General features: G+C 42.2%; 1 protein-coding gene across 2 annotated transcripts in view; it reads left to right on the forward strand.

The window, feature by feature from the left end:
- Positions 1-20,745, forward strand: part of RBM33 (RNA binding motif protein 33) — a 111,295-nt gene that overhangs the window by 36,454 nt on the left and 54,096 nt on the right. For both annotated transcript variants that reach the window (XM_079786673.1, XM_079786672.1), the window contains exons 6-9: positions 2,424-2,595; positions 8,727-8,935; positions 9,517-9,796; positions 14,579-14,637. In XM_079786673.1, coding sequence (XP_079642799.1) covers positions 2,424-2,595; positions 8,727-8,935; positions 9,517-9,796; positions 14,579-14,637 — 720 coding nt within the window. The remainder of the gene's footprint in view (positions 1-2,423; positions 2,596-8,726; positions 8,936-9,516; positions 9,797-14,578; positions 14,638-20,745) is intronic.

The raw sequence follows: 20,745 nt of genomic DNA on the forward strand, positions 1-20,745 counted from the left end.
GAGATCATAATAATCTGGCCACTCAGTGTATATATAATAAATATTATCTCTGAGCCTGTGGCTTGTTTTTTAATCTTTTTCAAGGTATTTTACCATGAGCAGAAAAGTTTTATTTATTTTATTTTAAATACCAGTATGTCTTAAATTGTTTTTTTAAAGAGGGGAAGGGAGAGGGATAGAGAGAAACATTGATGAAAGAGAAACATCATTGATTGGCTGTCTCCTGCATGCCCCCCCCTCCCCCGGGTGGAGCCCACAACCTGGGCATGTGCCCTGATCAGGAATCGAATCGGTGACCTCTTGGTTTCTAGATCAGTGCTTAACTGCTGAGCCACACCGGCCGGGCAGAAAATTTTTATTTTAATGAACACTAATTTTGTGACCCAAGATATCTTTGCCTACCCCAAAGTTGCAAAGGTTATAGCCTATGATTTCTTCTGGAAGCTTTAATAGTATTAGCTGTTTTTAGCTTAGGTCCCTGATCTATCTCAACTAAGAAATGTGTGTGTGGTATGAGATTCATTATTTTCCTCTATGTTTATTAGTCATTGCACCATTATTTGTTGTAAAGACTTTGATTTCCCATTGAATTAATTGCCTTAGTGCTTCTGTTGAGTATCAGTTAACCATTTAAATTAGAATCTCTTTCTGGAATCTCTTTTTTTATTTCATTGCCAATACTTCATGTACTGATTACTTTGACATGACATCAGTTAATGTAAATCCACCAATTTTGTTCTCCTTTTCAAGGTTGTTTGGGCTGTTCTAGGACCTTTGAATTTCCAAATAAAGTCTGTAATTGACTTGTCAATATCTACTAAAAATTTATTTGGATTTTGATGAAGATTGCATTGTACGTTTAAATAATATTGGGGAAAGACGAATGATCATGCTGCCTGTTAATAAACACAGTTTAATCCTTCATTTCCAGCCTGACCCATGAACTAAGAGGTCACTGATTCAATTCCTGGTCAGGGCATATGCCCTGGTTGCAGGCTCGATTCCTAATAAGGGTGTGTGCAGAAGGCAGCCAATCCATGATGTTTCCGTCTCATTGATGTTTCTATCTCTCGATCTCTCTCCCTTCCTCTCTCTCTAATAAAGAAATCAATACAAACATTTAAAAAGTTATAAATTGGAACATTGTGGATGGAGGTGGAGATTGAGCTCACCAGCGTTCAGTTTGAGAGTAGTGCAGCACACACCTAGCTGTATCCATCTCATATGTCACTCATTTTGGTTTCAGCTATCGAGTAAGAGAGAAATAATGCTATCAGACCAACAAAATGTCAAGATTTTAGTACTTTAAAGCCCTGTAGTATTGTGAATAGAATACCAAAAGGTGGTATTGCAATCATTAGGCCTAAAATAAAGTTACAGTTTACCTTCATCATTCTATTTTCAGGCGTTTGTGCTCCTGAAGATGTGCCTCTACTTGTAGGATTTATAGCAATGAGTATGTACATTTGTAGCTGATCTTCTTGCACAGAAAATGTTGGGGAAAGAATGCAAAATGATTATATTGCTAGTTTAATATTATTCTTGTGCACTTGCCAGTGAAGCAGTTCATTTTTCATTCTGTTATAAATATTATGAGTTATGAAAATAAAAAATATACTTTTTTAAGTTTATAAAAAGTATTTAAATGAACCTAGCACTAAGTATGTATCTAACAGTAGGTCACTAAGACTTAATATGAGGTGAAAAGCGATTGGTGTCAAAAGGAACATGACTGAAATGGGCATTGAGAATTGTTGATGACGAGAAATATTTAGTTTTTGTGGCTAGATCAGGCAGAGTTTTTGTAGGAATAGTGATGTAATGGAATATAAGGTACAAGCTGGTTTTAGTGAGAAGCAGTGACTGAGGAAAAAGACCAGTCCTGCTGATTTGGAGCTTAGGTGGTGGTGGCCAGCTGCAGACAGGCATCGAGCAGAAGGGGAGTGATGAAGGGCAGACTTTGGGGGTTGCAAACTAACCAACTCTCTAGCAGATGGGGAGCCTTAGGGGCAGCAGACATTCAAGGGGCTGGGTCAGCAATTACAGGACACACCCAGCCTGTGTAAGGAAGGAGTGTACTGTCATCTGAGGTAAGTAACAGGTGAGTCACATGCTAGTGAGGGGGCCCATGGAACGCCAGTGTTAGCTTAGTTAATACATTGGACCCTGTTAGAATCTGGATCAGACTCCAGGTCCTAAGGGGTTGTTGGAATTTATGTTTCTTCTCTCTGAAGTGTAATTAGCAACATGTAGGAATATAATCTTTTTCTAACATTAAGTTAATTTTTAATGTTTGAGATTATTTTCTCACATTGCCTCATAATAGGACATTTTACATCTTAAATATAAAAAACTTATATTCTTCAATTTTAATTCAAAAGGTGAACTCACTTTCCCCTTTGTTTTGTGTGTCTGCAATGTAGGGGAGTATGGAGACTTTGGAAATGCAGAAGGAAATAAAAGAAGAATCAGATGAAGAAGATGATGAGGATGAAGAATCTGGAAGATTGCGTTTCAAAACTGAAAGGAAAGAAGGAACAATTATTAGGCTCTCAGACGTAACTCGAGAGAGAAGGAACATTCCAGAAACTTTGGGTAACTCTTTTTGGCTGTCTCCCATCTTTCCTCATTCCCATTTCAGCTTCCTCCATAGTACTATTACGATTAATCAAATAGGTAAAGAAATGTTGACTTTATAGATTATTATGCATGCCATCAGAGGTGGGTGGTCTGTGTGAAGACGGAGCCGAGCTACGGTGCTATAAAACTCATTCCGTAAAAACACAAGATGACTTGTGTAGACACAATCAATTGACCGTCATTCTGAGCAAGTCTTGCAACTTAAAGATTGATAGTAGGCTGTTGCTGATCAGCAGAGAGCCTTCCCACAGTTCCTTCCAGTGTCTGTTGCAGAGAATAAAGCAGTGGTTCTCAAATATGAGTGAGCAAGTCACCTAGAAGGCTTGTTAACACAGATTCCAGGACCCACTCCCAGCATGTAGGGTAGAGCCCAACACAGGTGCATTTCTGATGCGTTCCCAGGTGATGCTGCTCTGACCGCACTTTGAGAACCGCTGGGATATTGTATCATATTCCGAGGAGGAGGATGGGGAGATGGAAGGCTAGAGGGTTGTACCTGCTCTCTGGTCTTGGTCAGAATAACAGTCAAGAAACTAACCCTTAGTTACTACCTTTATTACTTCTTAAAACCAGGTTCGATTTCAGTCAAGGGCATGTACCTTGGTTGTAGGCACATCCCCGGTGTTCGGTGTTTCTCTCTCATCGATGTTTTTAACTCTCTATCCTTCTCCCTTCCTCTCTGTAAAAAATCAATAAAATATATTTAAACACACACACACACAAAACAAACAAACAAACAAACAAAAAACACACCCATGATTTGTAGCCATTTTCAGTTATAAACATGAGCAGATATGAATTCTATGTGAGGACACTTAAGTCCCCAAGTTGCACGAGTTAATAGCCATGAGCCAGTCATGTCATGCTACTTTACTAATGAACTTTGTGGAGAGATTGTTCTAGAATCGTACCGGTCTCTACTTCTCCCCCTAACAGTTTTTTCCATCTCTACCTTTTGGCCCAAGATTTCCTTAGACTTTTCTCAAGTTAAGGTATAAAGTTGTCAGTCTAGGACAGTGTAAATTTCTAAGAAAAGATTTGAAGTTGGCCTTGGGTAAAAGGAGATGAAGCACATGGGAAAAAGCAAAAGTACCCTCAGCAGGAGGATGGTAGCGTTACAGAGCAAGCCTGCTGGAGCACACAGCTCAGGCTTGGGCTGGGATAATGGACAAGGGCGAGGTGGCACCCTTGGCAGAACACTAGAGGGCACTGGGCAGTGCTCAGTAGGGAAATGGCCTAGTTGCCATGTTGGAGGGTGCCCGTGTTGGGGCAGGTGGTTGTGAATTATCCGGTTTCTGTGGCTTTGTTAGCTGGGATTGGCTTTGTTGCATTAATTGGGGAACCAGATATATCCAGTCATAACTGTGGTAGCTGCATGTGCTAAGGCTGTGAAATCACTTGATAGTTGCCATTAAGAATGGGGGAACCTTTCCCTCTGCAGCCAGCTCCCTTTCCAGTGGTTCTCAACCTTTTTAATGCCGTGACCCTTTAATACAGTTCCTCATGTTGTGGTGACCCCCAACCATAAAATTATTTTCTTTCTTTTTTTTTTAAAATGTATTTTATTGATTTTTTACAGAGAGGAAGGGAGAGGGAGAGAGAGTTAGAAACATTGATGAGAGAGAAACATCAATCAGCTGCCTCCTGCACACCTCCTACTGGGGATGTGCCCGCAACCAAGGTACATGCCCTTGACCAGAATCGAACCCGGGACCCTTCAGTCTGCAGGCGGTTCTCTACAGCAGCGGTTCTCAACCTGTGGGTCGGGTCGCGACCCACAGGTTGAGAACCGCTAGCAGGGTCGCCTAAGACCATCGGAAAACACAGATATTTACATTACGATTCATTAACAGTAACAAAATTACAGTTATGAAGTAGCAACGAAAATAATTTATGGTTGGGGGTCCCCACAACATGAGGAACTGTATTAAAGGTCGCGACATTAAAAAGGTTGAGAACCACTGCTTTAGGCCATGGTGAATTTCATGGGTCACTCTCCCCTGACCCTGGCTGCCGTTGCACAGCCCCTGGTCCTCAGCTGGGTCATCTTGTCCCTGTCCACTTTACCTTGACCCAGGCCTGGCAATGGTGAGATGTCCAGCTTGTCTGTGTTCATACTTTGTGTTTGTTTTATTCCTGCTTCTCTTTTTTATCAGGAACTTTGCCTCACTTTGTTCTTTTCAGTATCATTTGTACTTCCTTTATTGCAGAATTTGTGTAGAATCTTTTTTTCCTTTTCAAGGCATCTGGCAGCTTTATAGTCATGCCATCCTGAGGCCAGAGGCTGGAAGGAATTAGTGGTGGGAAAGTTGGCCCTTTTACATGTTGTGGAGAGGGTCTGAGGTCCTTAGAGGCATTGAGGCTTAAGCATAAACAATTTGACTTTTTATCATTCTTTCAACTTAAAAAAGGGCTTTAAATGCATTGGTGCAGAATGATTGGTTGGATAATAGGACAAATGAAAATGGGGCTTGAAAGTATCTTTTTTGGCTCTGTGTTTGTGAGCCCTAACCTAGGAAACATACATTTTCCAGAAACTGAAAAGTTAGGACTGTTTTCAGCACAAGTAGGATTTTTCTGTCCATTTAAAGATTGGTTTCCTAAAAACAGTGAGCTCCCTTATTACCTGAACACTCCCGTTCCCCAAACAAAAGGTTAGTTTTATTTATAAGAAAGATACTGAGAGAGGCTGCTGCAGTATTTGATAAACTAGAAATTACTTCACAGCTCCTCTGGGTGCTTGTGGCGATGGAAACAGTAATTTCATGTTTTGTGTAGAAATACTCGCAGTTATTTGATTGATAAAGCTATTTACCTACTCTTCGTAATGGGTTTTAGTTTTAATATCTTGCTACCAGAATACATATATCATTTCATATGGTATATTTTTTTTGTTGTCAAATGATGTCTTTTAGCATTTTTAATACAAATAATTATTTTGTGAAATCATTGATTAATATTGAGAATACCCCACACTTTAAAAAGAAGAATGAAATGAGGCTCTGGTGCCCCCATTTCTGAGCCTTTAGTCTGCATGTGTAATAGTAGTTTTCTTCAGGATTTAGAAGGGCGTTTTGGCCACATTCAATCATTTTCACACTCAAATATATGATGCCAGTCTTAAAAATGAAGATTAGCAATATCTGACAGGCTTGGCAGGTATAGAGCCCAGTACAGAGTTGGTGATTTCGTATTTTGAATTCAGATTGAATAAGAATTTGACTTTTGGGTTTTTAGTTAGGGTAAGATCTTAAGTAGTGAGCTTTTTCCCCTCATCCAGGATTCTGGGAATTAAACATTACTGAAAATGTGTGTTTCTCAGTTTTCCTAGGAATGGTGCAAAACTTCATACTTGGTAGATAAATTCATTTGTCACACACAAAGATGCTTTAGGGCTTCTTCTGTGGAACCCAGACAAGAAGGGTTTCTGTTTCTAGAACATATGTGTAAGGAATGGCTTATTTTGAGTGGTAATGCCGGAAGCCATCGCTAAAATGTGGGTGTCCTTAACCAGTTTCCTGACGTGTCAGCACAGAAGCTCCAAGCTGCCTGCTGTTTTGGCCTAGGAAGTGGACCTGGATTCTCTTTGAAGCCGTGCAAGCAATGAAGGAAAGACTACATTTATTTTAGTTAGGCTTTAAAAAAATTATCTATGAGTAGGCACTTAGATTTTATGATATTCTAAGCTTCACTGGCACATTTATTATGTTTAATTTGCTTTATTGCTTCAGCCTAAAGCTCTTGTAATTCATGATGTTCTCTTTTAAATTGTATCCTCAGTTAATCTTTTTATGGCACAGGATCTGTGGGGCAGTGTTCCATCTGGTCTCAGCAGTTCCAGGTCTCTGGTGCCAGCACACTGCCCTGCAGCTACACAGATCCTGTGTTTGCAGGCTTTGTGCGCATTTCCTGGTCAGTTATCGTGTAAAAAACCAGATTATCGTGTGTTGTTTTTATTTTGCCAAATAAACTGTGTATTCTATAAATACTTATTAATTATGTATTAGTCCAATCATACAATTATTTGTATGTAAATACGTTTTTCTTAAGCACATTTTAGAAAGGGACAATGCAGTGTAAAACTTGTTACATTGAGTTATATCTCTCCTTTAAAATCTGGACATAGTACAGAAAACACTTAAAGGAAAATTAACATTTCAGTTGAAGATACAAATGTAATTTCCATCCTGTCATATTTTGGTGACCTTTTGTGACAGCTTGTCTCAATTGGAGGAAAGCATTTTTACTTGCTGATTAAAGATGTCATTTGAAACCATTTTATTACTGGGGATAGTGAAATTAATCTTGACACTTAGAACCACTAGAAAAATAATTGCTGATTCACCGCATAAAATGTGTATGTGAACCAATCATGTAGTCAAGATTAGAGTAAAAGTCTGTGCTTGTTAAGAAGAGATTAAATATTCCTTCGAATGGGGCTGCGATTCATTTGAAGGGGAGGGGTTACCATAGAAACCATTTCAAGGGAATGAAGTGTGGCTTAGAGATTTTGGAAGAGTTTAGAGATGACTATGGATTCCTAAGGTAGGAGATAAACTGGTAATATTTACAATGTAAATATTTCTTCATTGTGGAAGAAGGCGTAAGAATGCTTCTCAGGACACGTTTATTAATGTAAGATATATTGTCACAACTCAGATAATATTTTGAAATAAAGGAACCATATTTGAGTCAGTTTTTTTTCCTTTTAGGACTTTAGAATATGCCACCTGAAGTTTCTTAGAAACAGAGTCTATGTGTTTCGTATCCCTTAAGCCCCGATTTTCAACCATGGGTGAGCAGCAAGATTTTTAAAAACATGCAATACTTGACTAGTCAGGGCACTGACCTCTTTTTCCTTAGACTGTCAAATAAAAAAAATGACAACAGCCAACACAACAATGATTGTGTGAATGAATCAAAATTATACCTATTTTTTTGTCATATTGGCAAAAAATATATTTTTTGGTGTGCCACAGAATTTCAGTAATTAAGAGTCTATGTGCCAGGAGATGTGAAAGGTTGAAAATCACTGCTCTAAAGTGTGGTCAGTCAGGTGAGCACCTGCTGCTGTCCCACAAATGTTTGCATTAATAGGTTTTCTCTAATGAGATTTTGCTCTCATTTGGTATGGTTCCTCATCAGAAGGCATGCATATAAACCTTTCTTCACCCAGAAAATATATTTTTTCTTTTTTTTATAAAACTAAAAATTCGTAATGATAATAGTAAATGTTTTCCATTTTGTATGACATTACGTTAATTATTTTTTTATTTTTGGTTAATCCTCACATGAGGATATTTTTTCCATTGCTTTTTCACAGAGAGAGGGAGGGAGCGAGGGAGAGAGGGCGAGAGAGAAACATCGATGTGAAAGAGAGATGCACATGGAGTGGTGGGTTGTTGCCCACAGGTGCGCCAACCCTGGAGGGCAGGGAGTGAAACTGCAACCCAGGTACGTGCTCTTGACCCCTTGACTGGGAATCTAACCTGGTCAAGGTGTCAAGGGTTGGCACTCTAACTACTAGCAACGTGGGCCGGGGCGTAACGGCAATTATTTGACTTTGGAGTGCTTTCACTAATAGTTTTGTTTTAAGATCAGAAGAGTCAGGAATCCGTTCTGTTGTATGTGTTTTTCTGAGTCTGTGTCCCTGTGTCTTAGCAGTGCTTGTGCTGGTTTCACTAGGACAGCTGTGCTGGGTGGGACCGGGGAGCGGGTCCTGAGCTGTGCTGTCGGCCAACATGATGGCACCTGCCTGGCAGCTGAAGGGCAGTGGCTAACTTTGACTGGAGCCCCTTTTTTCAGCTCCCTCAGCACATTAGTGGTCCCAAATAAAAATACGTTCCAGTCTTTGTACACAGGAGGCACTTGTATTCCACGGCAGAGCATGCCCCCCATCGAACAGGTCTTCCCAGTGGGCTGGGTTCGCCACTGTGCTGTGCTTGCTCCTGTCGATGTAGTTGCCTGTTGTGGGGAAGCACTTGCTGTTGCAGAGTTTCATTGTCACGTGTTTCTTCTGTGTGTTCTCCTTGCGAGTCTTGTTCCCGCTCTGAATGTTTCTAACACGTGCACATCTTTTCACACAGAGCTTTCAGCAGAAGCCAAAGCTGCATTGCTTGAGTTTGAAGAAAGAGAACGCCAGCATAAGCAGGGCCGCTATGGTTCAAGGCGGGGCGGAAGGAGAGGAGGTCCTTTAATGTGTCGTGGCATGGGGGACCAGAGAAGAGAGAACAGCGAGAGAGGCCGCATGAAGGACCACAGACCTGCGCTGCTCCCCACACAGCCTCCTGTGGTGGTAACGTTACAATTTTCTTGAGTCTAAAACTAGAACAAATGAAAATGTACTTTTGTGGGTATGTCATTTTGTGTTGATCACGTAGTCTGGAAGTAAAGGTTAGTAGTAGGAATGCAGCTGAAGTTGCTTAAGTTTGTTTGTAGTGTATAATGCTGTCACATGTGGTCTGATAGAGTCTGTCCTCCAGTATTGGGCAGTAAAACCATTCCGTTACAGCCGCTTGTGAAGGAAGTTGTAGGAAGAGACCTGCTTCCGTAGGGACAGCCAAAGAGACGCCTCGCTGAGGGCGGGCAGCCGGGTCTGCCCTCGGTGTGGTGCGTGGCTCACTGGGGCCGTTCTGCCGGGGGAACTGCCATGTCTGCTCCCCTCGCCCTGAGATGGAGCGCATGGTGAGATGGCAGAGCCCGTGGGACAGGTGGAGCAGCCTCCTGGCCTGCTGTCTCATCCAGCTTGTCACTATGAGCTCACTTCTGACTCCGAACTTTTACAATTCAGTCAGCGTAAGTCTGTAACATGTCACCAGTCTTTTTCTTTGCTTTTAAATGTTGATTCCTGTGAATTTGTCTTTTTTGTGGTTTTAGACGCACTCTCCAAGATTAATTCCTCCAACCCAGCCTCAGCCTCCCCCCCCACCGCCACCCCAGCAGCAGCCCATTCGAAGCCTGTTCCAGCAGCAGCCCCTGCAGCCCCTGCTGCCCCTGCAGCATCCGCACCACCCCTCCCCTCCGCAAGGAATGCATGTACCACCCCAGATGGAGGCGCCCAGGGTGATGATGACCCCTCCACCCGTGACCCCACAGCAGCCCAAGAACATCCACATAAACCCCCACTTCAAAGGAGCGGTGGTGACGCCTGTGCAAGGTATGTGTCTCCTTTGTTGTTGCTATGGCTAAAGAGATGTCATGCTCCAATCTGCAAGGACAACTTGGCTTCCTGATGTCTTCCCCCACCCACTTACACTACTGCTACTACGGGCTGGGTGCTTGCTGACAAATGTGTATCTTAGATTCTGATTGGGTGGCAGGCACTGAATTTGGAGGGCAGGAGAGGCATTGTGGAGAGTCAGCAGGGTGCTTCCTTGAGTCCCACTCAGGCGCTCTCTGTGAGTCCCCATGTTAGCTGGGGTGTGTGTGTGTGTGTGTGTGTGTGCGCGCGTGCGTGCGTGCAAATTTACCTTTAGTCATGAGTTTTAAGTGATAACCTCTCACGTTACCATTTCCTGGCTCGAGGAAACTGTTTTCATGCCTTTGGTAAGGAGCACATCTTTTTTTGTTTATTAATCCTCACCCAAGGATATATATATATATTTAAATATATTTTTAATTGACTTCAGAGAGGAAGGGAGAGGGAGAGAGAGAGATAGAAACATCAACGATGAGAGAGAATCATTGATCAGCTGCCTCCTTCACGACCTCCACTGGGGATCGAGCCCACAACCTGGGCATGTGCCCTGACCGGGAATCAAACTGTGATCTCCTGGTTCATAGGTCAACCACTGAGACATGCTGGCCGGGCGAGGGTATTTTTAACATTAATTTTTAGAGAAAGGGAGAGAGAAAGAGAGAGAAAAACATTGATGTGTGAGACACATTGACTGGTTGCCTCCCGCAGGTACCCTGACCAGCGCCAGAGATCGAGCCTGCAACCCAGGTACATGCCCTTGACCAGAATTGAACCTGACACCCTTCAGTTGGGCTGATGCTCTATCCACTGAGCCAAACCGGCTAGGGCAGGAGCACATCTTTATGCCTCTGTCCAGCACACGTGGGCTGCGATGCTTCTATCTCAGGCACTGAGTTACGTTGGTGCACAAAGCAGACAATCTTTTTGCAGTCATGGTCCTGCGTTCTAACAGACAGTCAGCCATAAACACATGGATTTCTGTGGCAGGTTAGGGGATGCCAGTGCATTGACAGATGGAGCAGGTAGGGCTGGGCTGGCTTCATTAGGGAGGTAAGAGTTGAAGGAGGCTGCTGGTGTGGAATCAGGTAGCTAGTGTGGAACACTTGGGGTGGAAACAGCACTGAGGGCCAAGAAGGACCCCTCTCTACCTCCAGAGCCAGTGGGGAAGGCTGTGAGGAAAAACAGCATCATCCTTTGGGACAGCTAGGTTTCCATTAGAGCAAGAAGGGGACAGGCTGAGGCCAGCATGGGTTCTGGTGGCTGAGAACTTGGAATTCCAAAGGTGTGGTTGAGAAGTTTCGGAACTTGGGGAGAAGCCTGAGAATAGGACTTGGAGTGTGGAGAGGGCCCGTGGCCTGGAGGCGCTGTGAAGTTGTGCTGTGGCCTTGGAGCAGAGGGCTGTAACTGTGGCAGGCTGGCCGTGGCGGGGGGGGGGGGGGGGGGGAGGGTAGAGGAGGGTCAGTGTCCTTGTGTTGCTACAGGAGATCGCTCTTGTTTGACACACCTGGAAGGTCAGGTGTTAGCGCTGTCGGTCCCTGACCCCCTGACTGACCCCTTCACTTGTCCCCACCATATATTAGAATCACTCAGTGACCTCACTGTCTTGCAGGGCAGGGCACGTTAGAGTCTGTGTAATTAGCACCACTACCTGTGTCTGCTCTAGTAGCTGTGGGAGGAAGGGACCCGCGCACGCTGATGGGGGCAAGTAGGGTGCACGAAAGTAGCCTTTTCCATAGTGGCTGCCCAGGACGTGCGCCTGCAGGAAATCAAGCTGTGAGAATGATTTTACTGACGTCAGCCTCTGTCATGGCGTATTTCCTTGCACAGTGAGGGAGAACTGGCAGTTGGTCAGGTGCATAGGTTGGTGTGGCCTGATGGAAATAAGTGGTGGAGAGCATGCAGAGTGGGAGAGCGCTAAGGAGACTCAGGATGTCTCCCAGGCGTGAAGGCGTGTGCCTTGCTGAGTTAGCAGCTTGATGGGCATAGACAGAGGCCTGGCTCGTGCAGACTCAGTAAGTGCACGTCACCTTCCCGGCAAGTTTTACACTCAGAATAAGCGAAATGGTTTTCATCACGAAGCTGGGGCTTTGTGCCACACATTCCTTCTTGACGCACCTTTGATCTTGAGATTCGCTGGTGTAGGGAGAGAGCAAGTGAATGAGCTTAAGTAGAAAGCAGTTCTCTTAAGAGAGGCTTAGTATCTAGCTGCCTGCTAGATACTACGAGAGAGGAACCTAGTGGTTCTCGGGACTGTAGGCAGGTAGAAGGTACATGTAAAAGGTAACAAGCATGTACATATCTTTTCTTGATGGCACACATTCCTTTTCGAGGATGAAGTGTTCCATCAAATTATAATTAACCAGTTCTGATGGAAATTCAACATGTTCTTCAGTTGTTCACTATTAGAACTGTTGCAGTGAATCGAAAGCTAATCTAATCCATTAAGTACCTGGGACAACAGAAGATGTTGTCTTAAATATCAAATACTTGGAGTTTAAGGTTCAACTGGAATGATCTGTTAACAGTCCAAGTTTAAGTTCTCTCATAGGTAGACTTGTCTTCCTGCCTGCAGACCAGGTGCACTGCAGGGCCCCTAGGAGGACAGGTCACAGATGCCTTCTCTCTGGCCTGGCTAGATTCGATCTGCGCATCACACCTGTTCTCAGATGTTCTTGTCAGCGTTTATTCTTTTTCTCCTCTTTCCCATTGTGTTTTACATTGCGTTTTTAAATTTTTAAAAAAAAATATTTTTGTTGATTTCAGAGAGGAAGGGAGAGTGAGAGAGATAGAAACATCAGTGATGAGAGAGAACCATTGATTGGCTGCCTTCTGCACACTCCACACGGGATCGAGCTTGCAACATGGGCATGTGCCCTGACTGGGAATCGAACCCTGATCTACTGGTTCATAGGTCATCGCTCAACCACTGAGCCACGCCAGCTGGAGGCTTTATACAGTTTATTAAAAAAATGTGTAAAAATTTGGTGCGTAGTTTAAAAAATGCTGTCTTTATATTATTTAATGTGTAGTTTTTTTCTTCTTTACTTTCATGATAATCTTTTCAGGTCAGAGGTACTCTCTTTCTCTGCTTCATGGTCTACTATTTTGCTTCAGGTATATAATCGATGTACCCAGAGCCTTTAGCCAGCTACATAGATTGAGGGGCTGGTTGCTATTTTATATGAAGCCTTGCAAATTTACTCTTATTTTGAAATTTTGATTAATTGGATTAGGCTCTCAAGAGAGGGATGTACTTCTGTCTTTTTTACATTTTATCAAAATAAGTTTTGTCAGTTGCACTTTGCTTTGATCGAGTGGCCTTACAGGCCCATCCATCTACACTATCACTGTAAGTGGACCTGTGGACATGTGATGTTAATTACAAGGCTTAGTGTATAAATGCCTAGGGCAGTGGTCGGCAAACCGCGGCTCGCGAGCTACATGCGGCTCTTTGGCCCCTTGAGTGTGGCTCTTCCACAAAATACCACGTGCGGGCGCGCATGTACAGTGCGATTGAAATTTCGTGGCCCATGCGCAGAAGTCGGTTTTCGGCCTGGGCGAGTCTGAAGAAGTGGTTCTAACGCCGAGCCACACTCAAGGGGCCAAAGAGCCGCATGTGGCTCGCAAGCCGCGGTTTGCCGACCACTGGCCTAGAGTAATTGTAGTAAATAAACTGCATCTCCGCACTCTGTTTCCAAAGCAGTTTTGATTGACTTTTAAACTGTATCATTTCTCTATTTCTCACTTGCCAGAAATTTCTTTAAAATATGCTATTTTAAAATATTATGTAATATTACTATATTTCTAATTTATAAGCTATGTTCTTATTCTTGCTGTATGTAGCCTCACTTGGTTGTTCCTCTGTGCATGTCTGTGTTGTGATCTCTTCTTACAAGGACACCAGTCAGTCACAGAGGACTAGGGCTCACCCATTTAACCTCATTTTCCTCTAATCACCTCTTTTTCCAAATACAGTCCCATTTTGAGTTACTGGTGGTAGGACTTTAGCATATGAATTTGGGAGGGGCCATAACACCTGACACTCTGAGAGTTTCCCAGATGATGGGGCAGCACATCTTAGTGAGAGGTATAGCTGCCACTCACAGCAGTCACTACTTAGGTGCTGGGGTTCCCCACATCCAGATCAGTAGATCTCACACATTTTATATAGCTTAAACATACCCAGTTTGGCCCCAGGTGTGAAACTAACACCTGGCCTCCTCCCTTAGAAAAGTGATTCCTTGTCTTTCTGATAGGTCAGTGGGAGTTCTGCTTATTTCAAAACAAAACAAAGCAAAAAGAAAAGTCTCAGCATAGTAGTTGTTCTTTGTAACGGTACCCTGAGCTTGTATATTCCCTTGCTCTGCCTGCTTCACTCTCACCTTTCTTCCCTCTCACTCTTTTCATGACTCTAGAGGATTTAGATTTCAATTTGTATTTGAGTGGAGTCGGAGATATGCCTGGGATTGGATAGCCTGGGTAACCTGGAAGTGAAAAAAAGTAAGTTGTTCTTTTGTTGCGAAATGTTCTAACCCTAAATGGGAACTCACAGTGGAAATGCAAGCTTTTTGTGCTATTGTGTGAAGGCAGAAGCCCTTCCCTTCCTCTTGATGGAAACTTAATGTGTTTTATGTTGTGCACATCGTATATGTTTTATGTTCTACTTAGTCTATTGCCTTCCTTTAGCAGCTGGTCTGGGTGTGAGCACAACGTGTTTCTAATGAGAGGTGTTTTCCACAGTGCCCTTGCTGCCAGTCCCGAGCCAACAGAGACCTGCGGTGGGACCCCAGAGATTCCCAGTGAGTAGCAGCTGTTCTTCTGCTCCGAGACAATGAGCACACACTTACTAAGAAATATTAATATAGCTAATACAAGTGGGTCCAACTAAATATAAGCTTAAAGATTAGTAAATATTGACCATAATTTTTGCAATGGAAAATGCTTATTAAAAGCTTAAGGTCAATGGGTTTTTGAGAATGGGATTAATTTCATTTAACTGTAAGATTGTTGAATCAGGATCATCAGTTGAATGCCTTTCATCTTAAAGAATATGAATTTTGATTTTATTTATTGCCTGATATTAAATGAGGAAGGGCCTTGCTTTGTTATAATGTGTGCTGAGTGTATATGGGCACATGTGCATTTGTGTACATGTGGGGGTATGTATGTGACATTCTAGGGAATAATGATGAGGTCTCTATTTGTTTTTAATAAAAACCTCAAAAGCCCTAATGACCATTGGTTTTATATAAATATATTAGAGGCCCGATGCATGAAATTCGTGCAAGGGCCTTGGTCCCCGCCCGCTGCAGCTTTGTCCGGAAGGAAGGACGTCTGGTCTAATTAGCATATTATACTTTTATTATTATAGATGTGTATATACATCCATTTATACACACACACATATATATCCTATCTAATAAAGAGGGAATATGCTAATTGACGGTCACACCATCACAAAAATGTGGTGCCCAAGCCAATAAGGAGGGAATATGCTAATTGACTGTCACACACTCAAAGATGGTGGCACCGACAGCCACAAGATGGAGGTGCCCAGTCCCCTCAGCCCTGCCGGGGCGGCAGGAGCGTGGCACGGCCGGGTCCGCCTCTGAGTCCCCCAGTCCCCAGAGCCCCCCAGCCTCCCAGGGCCAGCCCAAGGCTCGGGTAACCAGGGCCGGCCGAGGCTTGTGCTGCCAGCAGTGGCAGCAGCAGAGGTGTGACAGGGCGTCACCTTCCCCTGATTGCCGGGTCACCTCCTGCCCCTGAGAGCTCCCGGATTGTGAGATGGGGCAGGCCGGGCTGAGGGACCCCCCCTTCAGTGCATGAATTTTCATGCACCGGGCCTCTAGGATGTACATATTTTTTACACTTGATATTAGCCAAAAGGCCGAGAAGCGATAGGATGTACATATTTTTAAAAAATATGTTTTTACTGATTTCAGAGAGAGAGAGAGATAGAAATATCAATGATGAGAGAGAACCATTTATCAGCTCCCTCTTGCATGCCCTCTACTGGGGATCGAGCCTGCAACCCGGGCATGTGCCCTGACCCAGAATGGAACTATGACTTCCTGATTCCTAGGTCAATGCTCAACCACTGAGCCACACCAGCTTGGGATGGTTTTATATTTTAAAAGGAAGGTTTTGTCTTTAAAATATCTTTAAAAGAAAGCACACACACACACACTTTCCTGTACTTTCCATAACTCTTCATTCTTCCAACATGTCTTAACTAGAAGAAAAATGTCCATTAAAAAGTTGTATATGTTAAAGTAAATTTTGTATATTTGAGATTTTGGTTTGATTTGTAGGTGGTTCATGGTTTTATTAAATCAGTGAGGACATGGTGTTTCTGAAAACAGTGCTGGGAAAAATGGATCAGATGTAAAATTTTAATGTTATTTGTATGTAAAACAAATGTTTTGCTTAGGTTAGACAACCTGATTTTCAGGAAATACCTGAATGACCTATTTGACTTTAGCTTTGATATTTCAGTAAATGTGTTTGTCGGTGGCATTTAGCAAAAGGTTTTTAGTTTTTACAAAAGATATTAATTTCAGAGAGGAAGGGAGAGGGAGAGAGGGCTAGAAACATCAATAATGAGTGAGAATCATTGATCAGCTGCTCCTGCTGGCCCCCCTTCCCTCCCCCCCTTGCAACCCTCCCTCCTCCTCTTTCACTCAGGATTGAGCTGGCAACCTGGCTATATGCCCTGGCAGGGAATCGAACCATGACCTTCTGGTTCATAGGTCAATGCTCAAACTATTGAGCCACACTGGCCAGGCTAGCGAAAAGTTTTAATGAAGGATCTAGATGTACAATCAGGTGATTACTTAAAAAATAAAGTCAATATTGGATTTAAAAGTCAAGAGTTTTGTGGTTTTTTTTAGAAAGTTCCTTGATTTGTAGTTATTATGAATTATGATACAGTTTCTAAAACGGATTCTTACTGATTTCATTTTCTTTGCTAATTTTTTCTTTAAATTACTTATCAAATTCTAAAAACTAGTTATTTAAAAATCAGGTGATATTTAGTACAATTTCCTACTCAACGCGTTTGTCTAAATAGCTTAGGTTAATAATTGCATCATCCCAGGATAAGCTTGCATGTGTTTATTCATTAGATACACCTTTCCTGTGAGGTGGTTTAACTGCTTAGTTATTGTAAAGCACTAGCTTTTTGAGTTCTTTTTGCTGTTTCTTGGGATTGTGAGCATCTGTGTTAAAATTATTATTGGACTTAATAAACTTTGCATTTTAGGGATAGCATTTGACATGAAAAAGCAATTGTAGTTGAAGAAAAAGAAAGTAATGTATGTAATCAATATTTTCACAAACATTTGTTTACTTATATAAAATTAGAATAATCATTTGCAGTTTTCATCCACTTGTATTTTCCAATTGGGCAAATCCTTGAGTACCAGAGGATACCAAGAGAAAATGCTTTGTGAGGCAGTGAACTTCGTTTAAGTTACACGGTACTCGAGGGTGTTGATCCTGTCAAGCTGCTTTGGCTTGGATGACAGGAAATAGTTGCACTAGGACATCGTCATGTGGGTGATATAATTTGAGAAATGTTTTCTTCAGCTCAGTTATTTGCTGCTGTTTAACATGTATCTTTTTTAAAGCCCCAAATGCTAGGTCTTAAGCAGTGAACTTTGGTTCTTGAAAATGCAGAGCTCTGTTTATTTCTGTAATCAGTCTCCTGCAGAGAAAATAATCAGATGTGGAATCTATTTTAGAAACATACAATAGAATATGTCTTTAAAATGCCCATCAAAATATTGTTGGGACAGGAGGTTAATTCTAGGTCATCTTCTGTTGTTTTACTTATGCCAGATCTTTTTTGAGTAATACTATTTTTTTCTTTTGTACTACTAGGCTAAACTTGTTGCTATGAATGTAAATATAGTTTTGTGAACTTTTAGTGAATTTCTTTTTCATGCCATATGCTCTGCATAGTGCTAGTCCCCCAATCATAAAACGGACCGAGCCCAGTTAAAGAAAGCCCAATTCTCGTCCTTAAGCCAGTGTTCACCTGAATGATATTATACAAATAGTGGAGACAGTGTTGTTGTGGATGCCACATCCCCCGGGAGATCTCTTACTGATGGCCCTGTACCCTGTGGGCTCTGTCCTGGTATTTTCCAATAGGGGACTTCGGTCAGCATTCACTAAACTGAATTTTGCTTTGTAAAATGAAACACACTCACACACAAATAAATTGATAAAACATTCAAGTTAGGAAGCTTAACTTCAGATTCATTGAGGGTATGTTTGAATCAGCACACCTCTTGTTACACAGAAGATACAGAAATCTGTGGAGCAAGAGCGAAGGTCACTGGGATCTTCTCTGTCCCCAGCTGTAGCCCTGCAGTAAGCTCCCATTGCTCCTGGGAGAGGTGTGATGTTCTTGTTGACAGCCAGCTCGTTTCCTGAGCACCTGGTTTGTAGAGAAACTTCTGTGAAGTCCCATTTGATCTGTGCCCGGTGGAGCCACCTGGGCCTGGTGCAGATGAATAGTTGTTAAATAAGTGCACACAGGAATTTAATATTGAGTTAGAGACTCCATAAAAGGAGTAGTGTAGAGCAGGTATATATTACCTGTTTACTTTTTTTGTTTTCAAGAATACAGATGTGAATTTGTGCATTTAACTCTTTGGAATTCAGCTCTACCCAACTGACTAACGAGTAGAAGAGGCAGACAGGAGACACAGGACCACTAGATTTCCACATGTGACAGGCACACAGTTGGGGTACAGTTGGTATTAGTGCCATGGCTTTCCTTCTCTTCCCCCAAACTGGCAAACTTTACTTTCTTAAAAGCCCATTTTGTTTGACAATCTCATGAAAACTTGAGAACTTCTTAATTTAGAACTAATATGCCTAGGAATTGTGCTAAGTGATAATGCCTCTACTTTTTAAATTAAAAATCACAGAGATTGGCCAACCTAATATGAGATAGTGTTTTTCAACCTAATGTGAGACACTGTCTTTGTGTCTGAATTTGTTTTCAGTTCCCAGTGTTTTTTGTTCTACATGTTAGTCTAATAGGTTTCACTTTCCACAAAGGCTCTTCCTAATGTTTTTGTCCTTAAATGTAAAGCCCTTTCCTTATGTACAAGTATGTTTTCCAGTTACGTATTTGTCCTAAAAGAGATGTTTTTAAAGTCTACCTGCTTAAAAAAGTAACATGAAAATTTCAATTAATGATACCTGAAAATGCAGCTTTTGAGATTTCGCTAGTTGGTTTCAGTGTCAGTGCGACTGCTGCTTTTAAGTACAGGAATCATTCCCAAGTCACTCACATTGTCAAGTTTCTTGACCTGGGGTATTCTAAAACTTATTCAGTCATTGCTTTCGCTTTGCTGTGTCAGGAAATGTTAGTATTTCAAGGGTAGCCACTTAAATACTAAGTAGTTTGGCTACTAAATAATTTCTTAGTGATCTTTATTAGTTTTTATTTAAAGTATGTTTTTATTGATTTCAGAGAGAGAAGTGAGAGGTAGAGAGGGATAGAAACATCTATGATGAGAGAGAATCATTGATTGGCTGCCTCCTGCACACCCCCTACTGGGAATCGAGCAGGCAACCTGAGTATGTGCCCTGAAGGGGAATTGAATCGTGATCTCCTGGTTCATAGGTTACGCTCAACCACTGAGCAACACTGGCCGGACGATCTTTGTTTATTTTAAAACTAAAAATTATGTTCAAAAAGACTTCACTTTTTAGTTTAAATGTTTTCTTAGCAATTACATTACTACTTAGGTAGACCCAATAAATGAGATTTCTGTTGTTTCCTTTGTAGGCACAATTCTCACAGGTAGGTCTGACTGCATTCTGTATCCCTATGTATGTGTAATGGTGGTGGGGGTGGGGGTGTGCATGGGACCAGGTGGTGGTGATTGACAGCTCCTGGATGTGTTCTTTGTGGCGTTTCATGCAAATCGTGTTTGATGAGACTGCTGCATCCAATTCCATCCCTTCTTGATTGTGGTCTGTGCAGCTGTGAACCCGGCATCATTCCATCTAGGACACTAGTCTTTCTTTTGAACCCGTCTTGTTGTTACCGCTCGCCTGCACTGCCTCCTAATGATTAGCAGTTAAAGCGGGGAAGGGATGATGGGCATTTTATCAGATGTAGGAGTGGTAGCAGGAAATGTGGGACAAGGTCCTTCCAGCTGTCAGACATTGTCAGGCTTGCATGGAGAGACTGCACTTTAAAATGCAGGTGACATAATACCCACCATCCTCCATTTGCTGGTGTGTTTCTGATTAATCATGATTACCATATATTATCATACCATCAAATTTAATCATATCAGTGAATTCCCAACTGCAGCAGTAGGAGGAGCAGCTAAACACTGTGTAACAGCGATTAAATGTGGAGGTTATAAAACGTAGCACCCCTTCAACTGGACTTATGTCCTGTCAGCATACATTGTGTGTGGGTAGAGATAGGGTGTAGTAGGATCCATACAAATACTGTATTTTCCGGCGTATAAGACGACTTTTTAACCCAGGAAAATCTTCTCAAAAGTCGGGGGTCGTCTTACACACTGGGTGTCATCTTATAGGGCGGGTATATCCCAAACTCTATGTTTTAACGGGAAAAGTTGGGGGTTGTCTTATACGCCCAGTCATCTTATACGCCGGAAAGTACGGTAACTCTCAAAGGCTGGGGATGCTCATGGAAATCCTGAGATCAGTTCTTGTATCATCACTGAGCCATACAGCCCTGTTGTAAAGACTGCATTGTAAGATGTTTGGTAAACTGTTTTGTTTAATGTTTGGCTAAATAAAACTGTTAGATTGAAATGAAAACCTTCCACAAATCCTGCCCAGGTGTATAGTTGCGTGTATAGTAGACTTAAACTTTGAATGCAGTTTGCCTATCTGTAATTCAG

Source organism: Cnephaeus nilssonii, assembly GCF_951640355.1.
Source record: "Cnephaeus nilssonii genome assembly, chromosome: 12".
NCBI classification, from domain to species: domain Eukaryota; kingdom Metazoa; phylum Chordata; class Mammalia; order Chiroptera; family Vespertilionidae; genus Cnephaeus; species Cnephaeus nilssonii.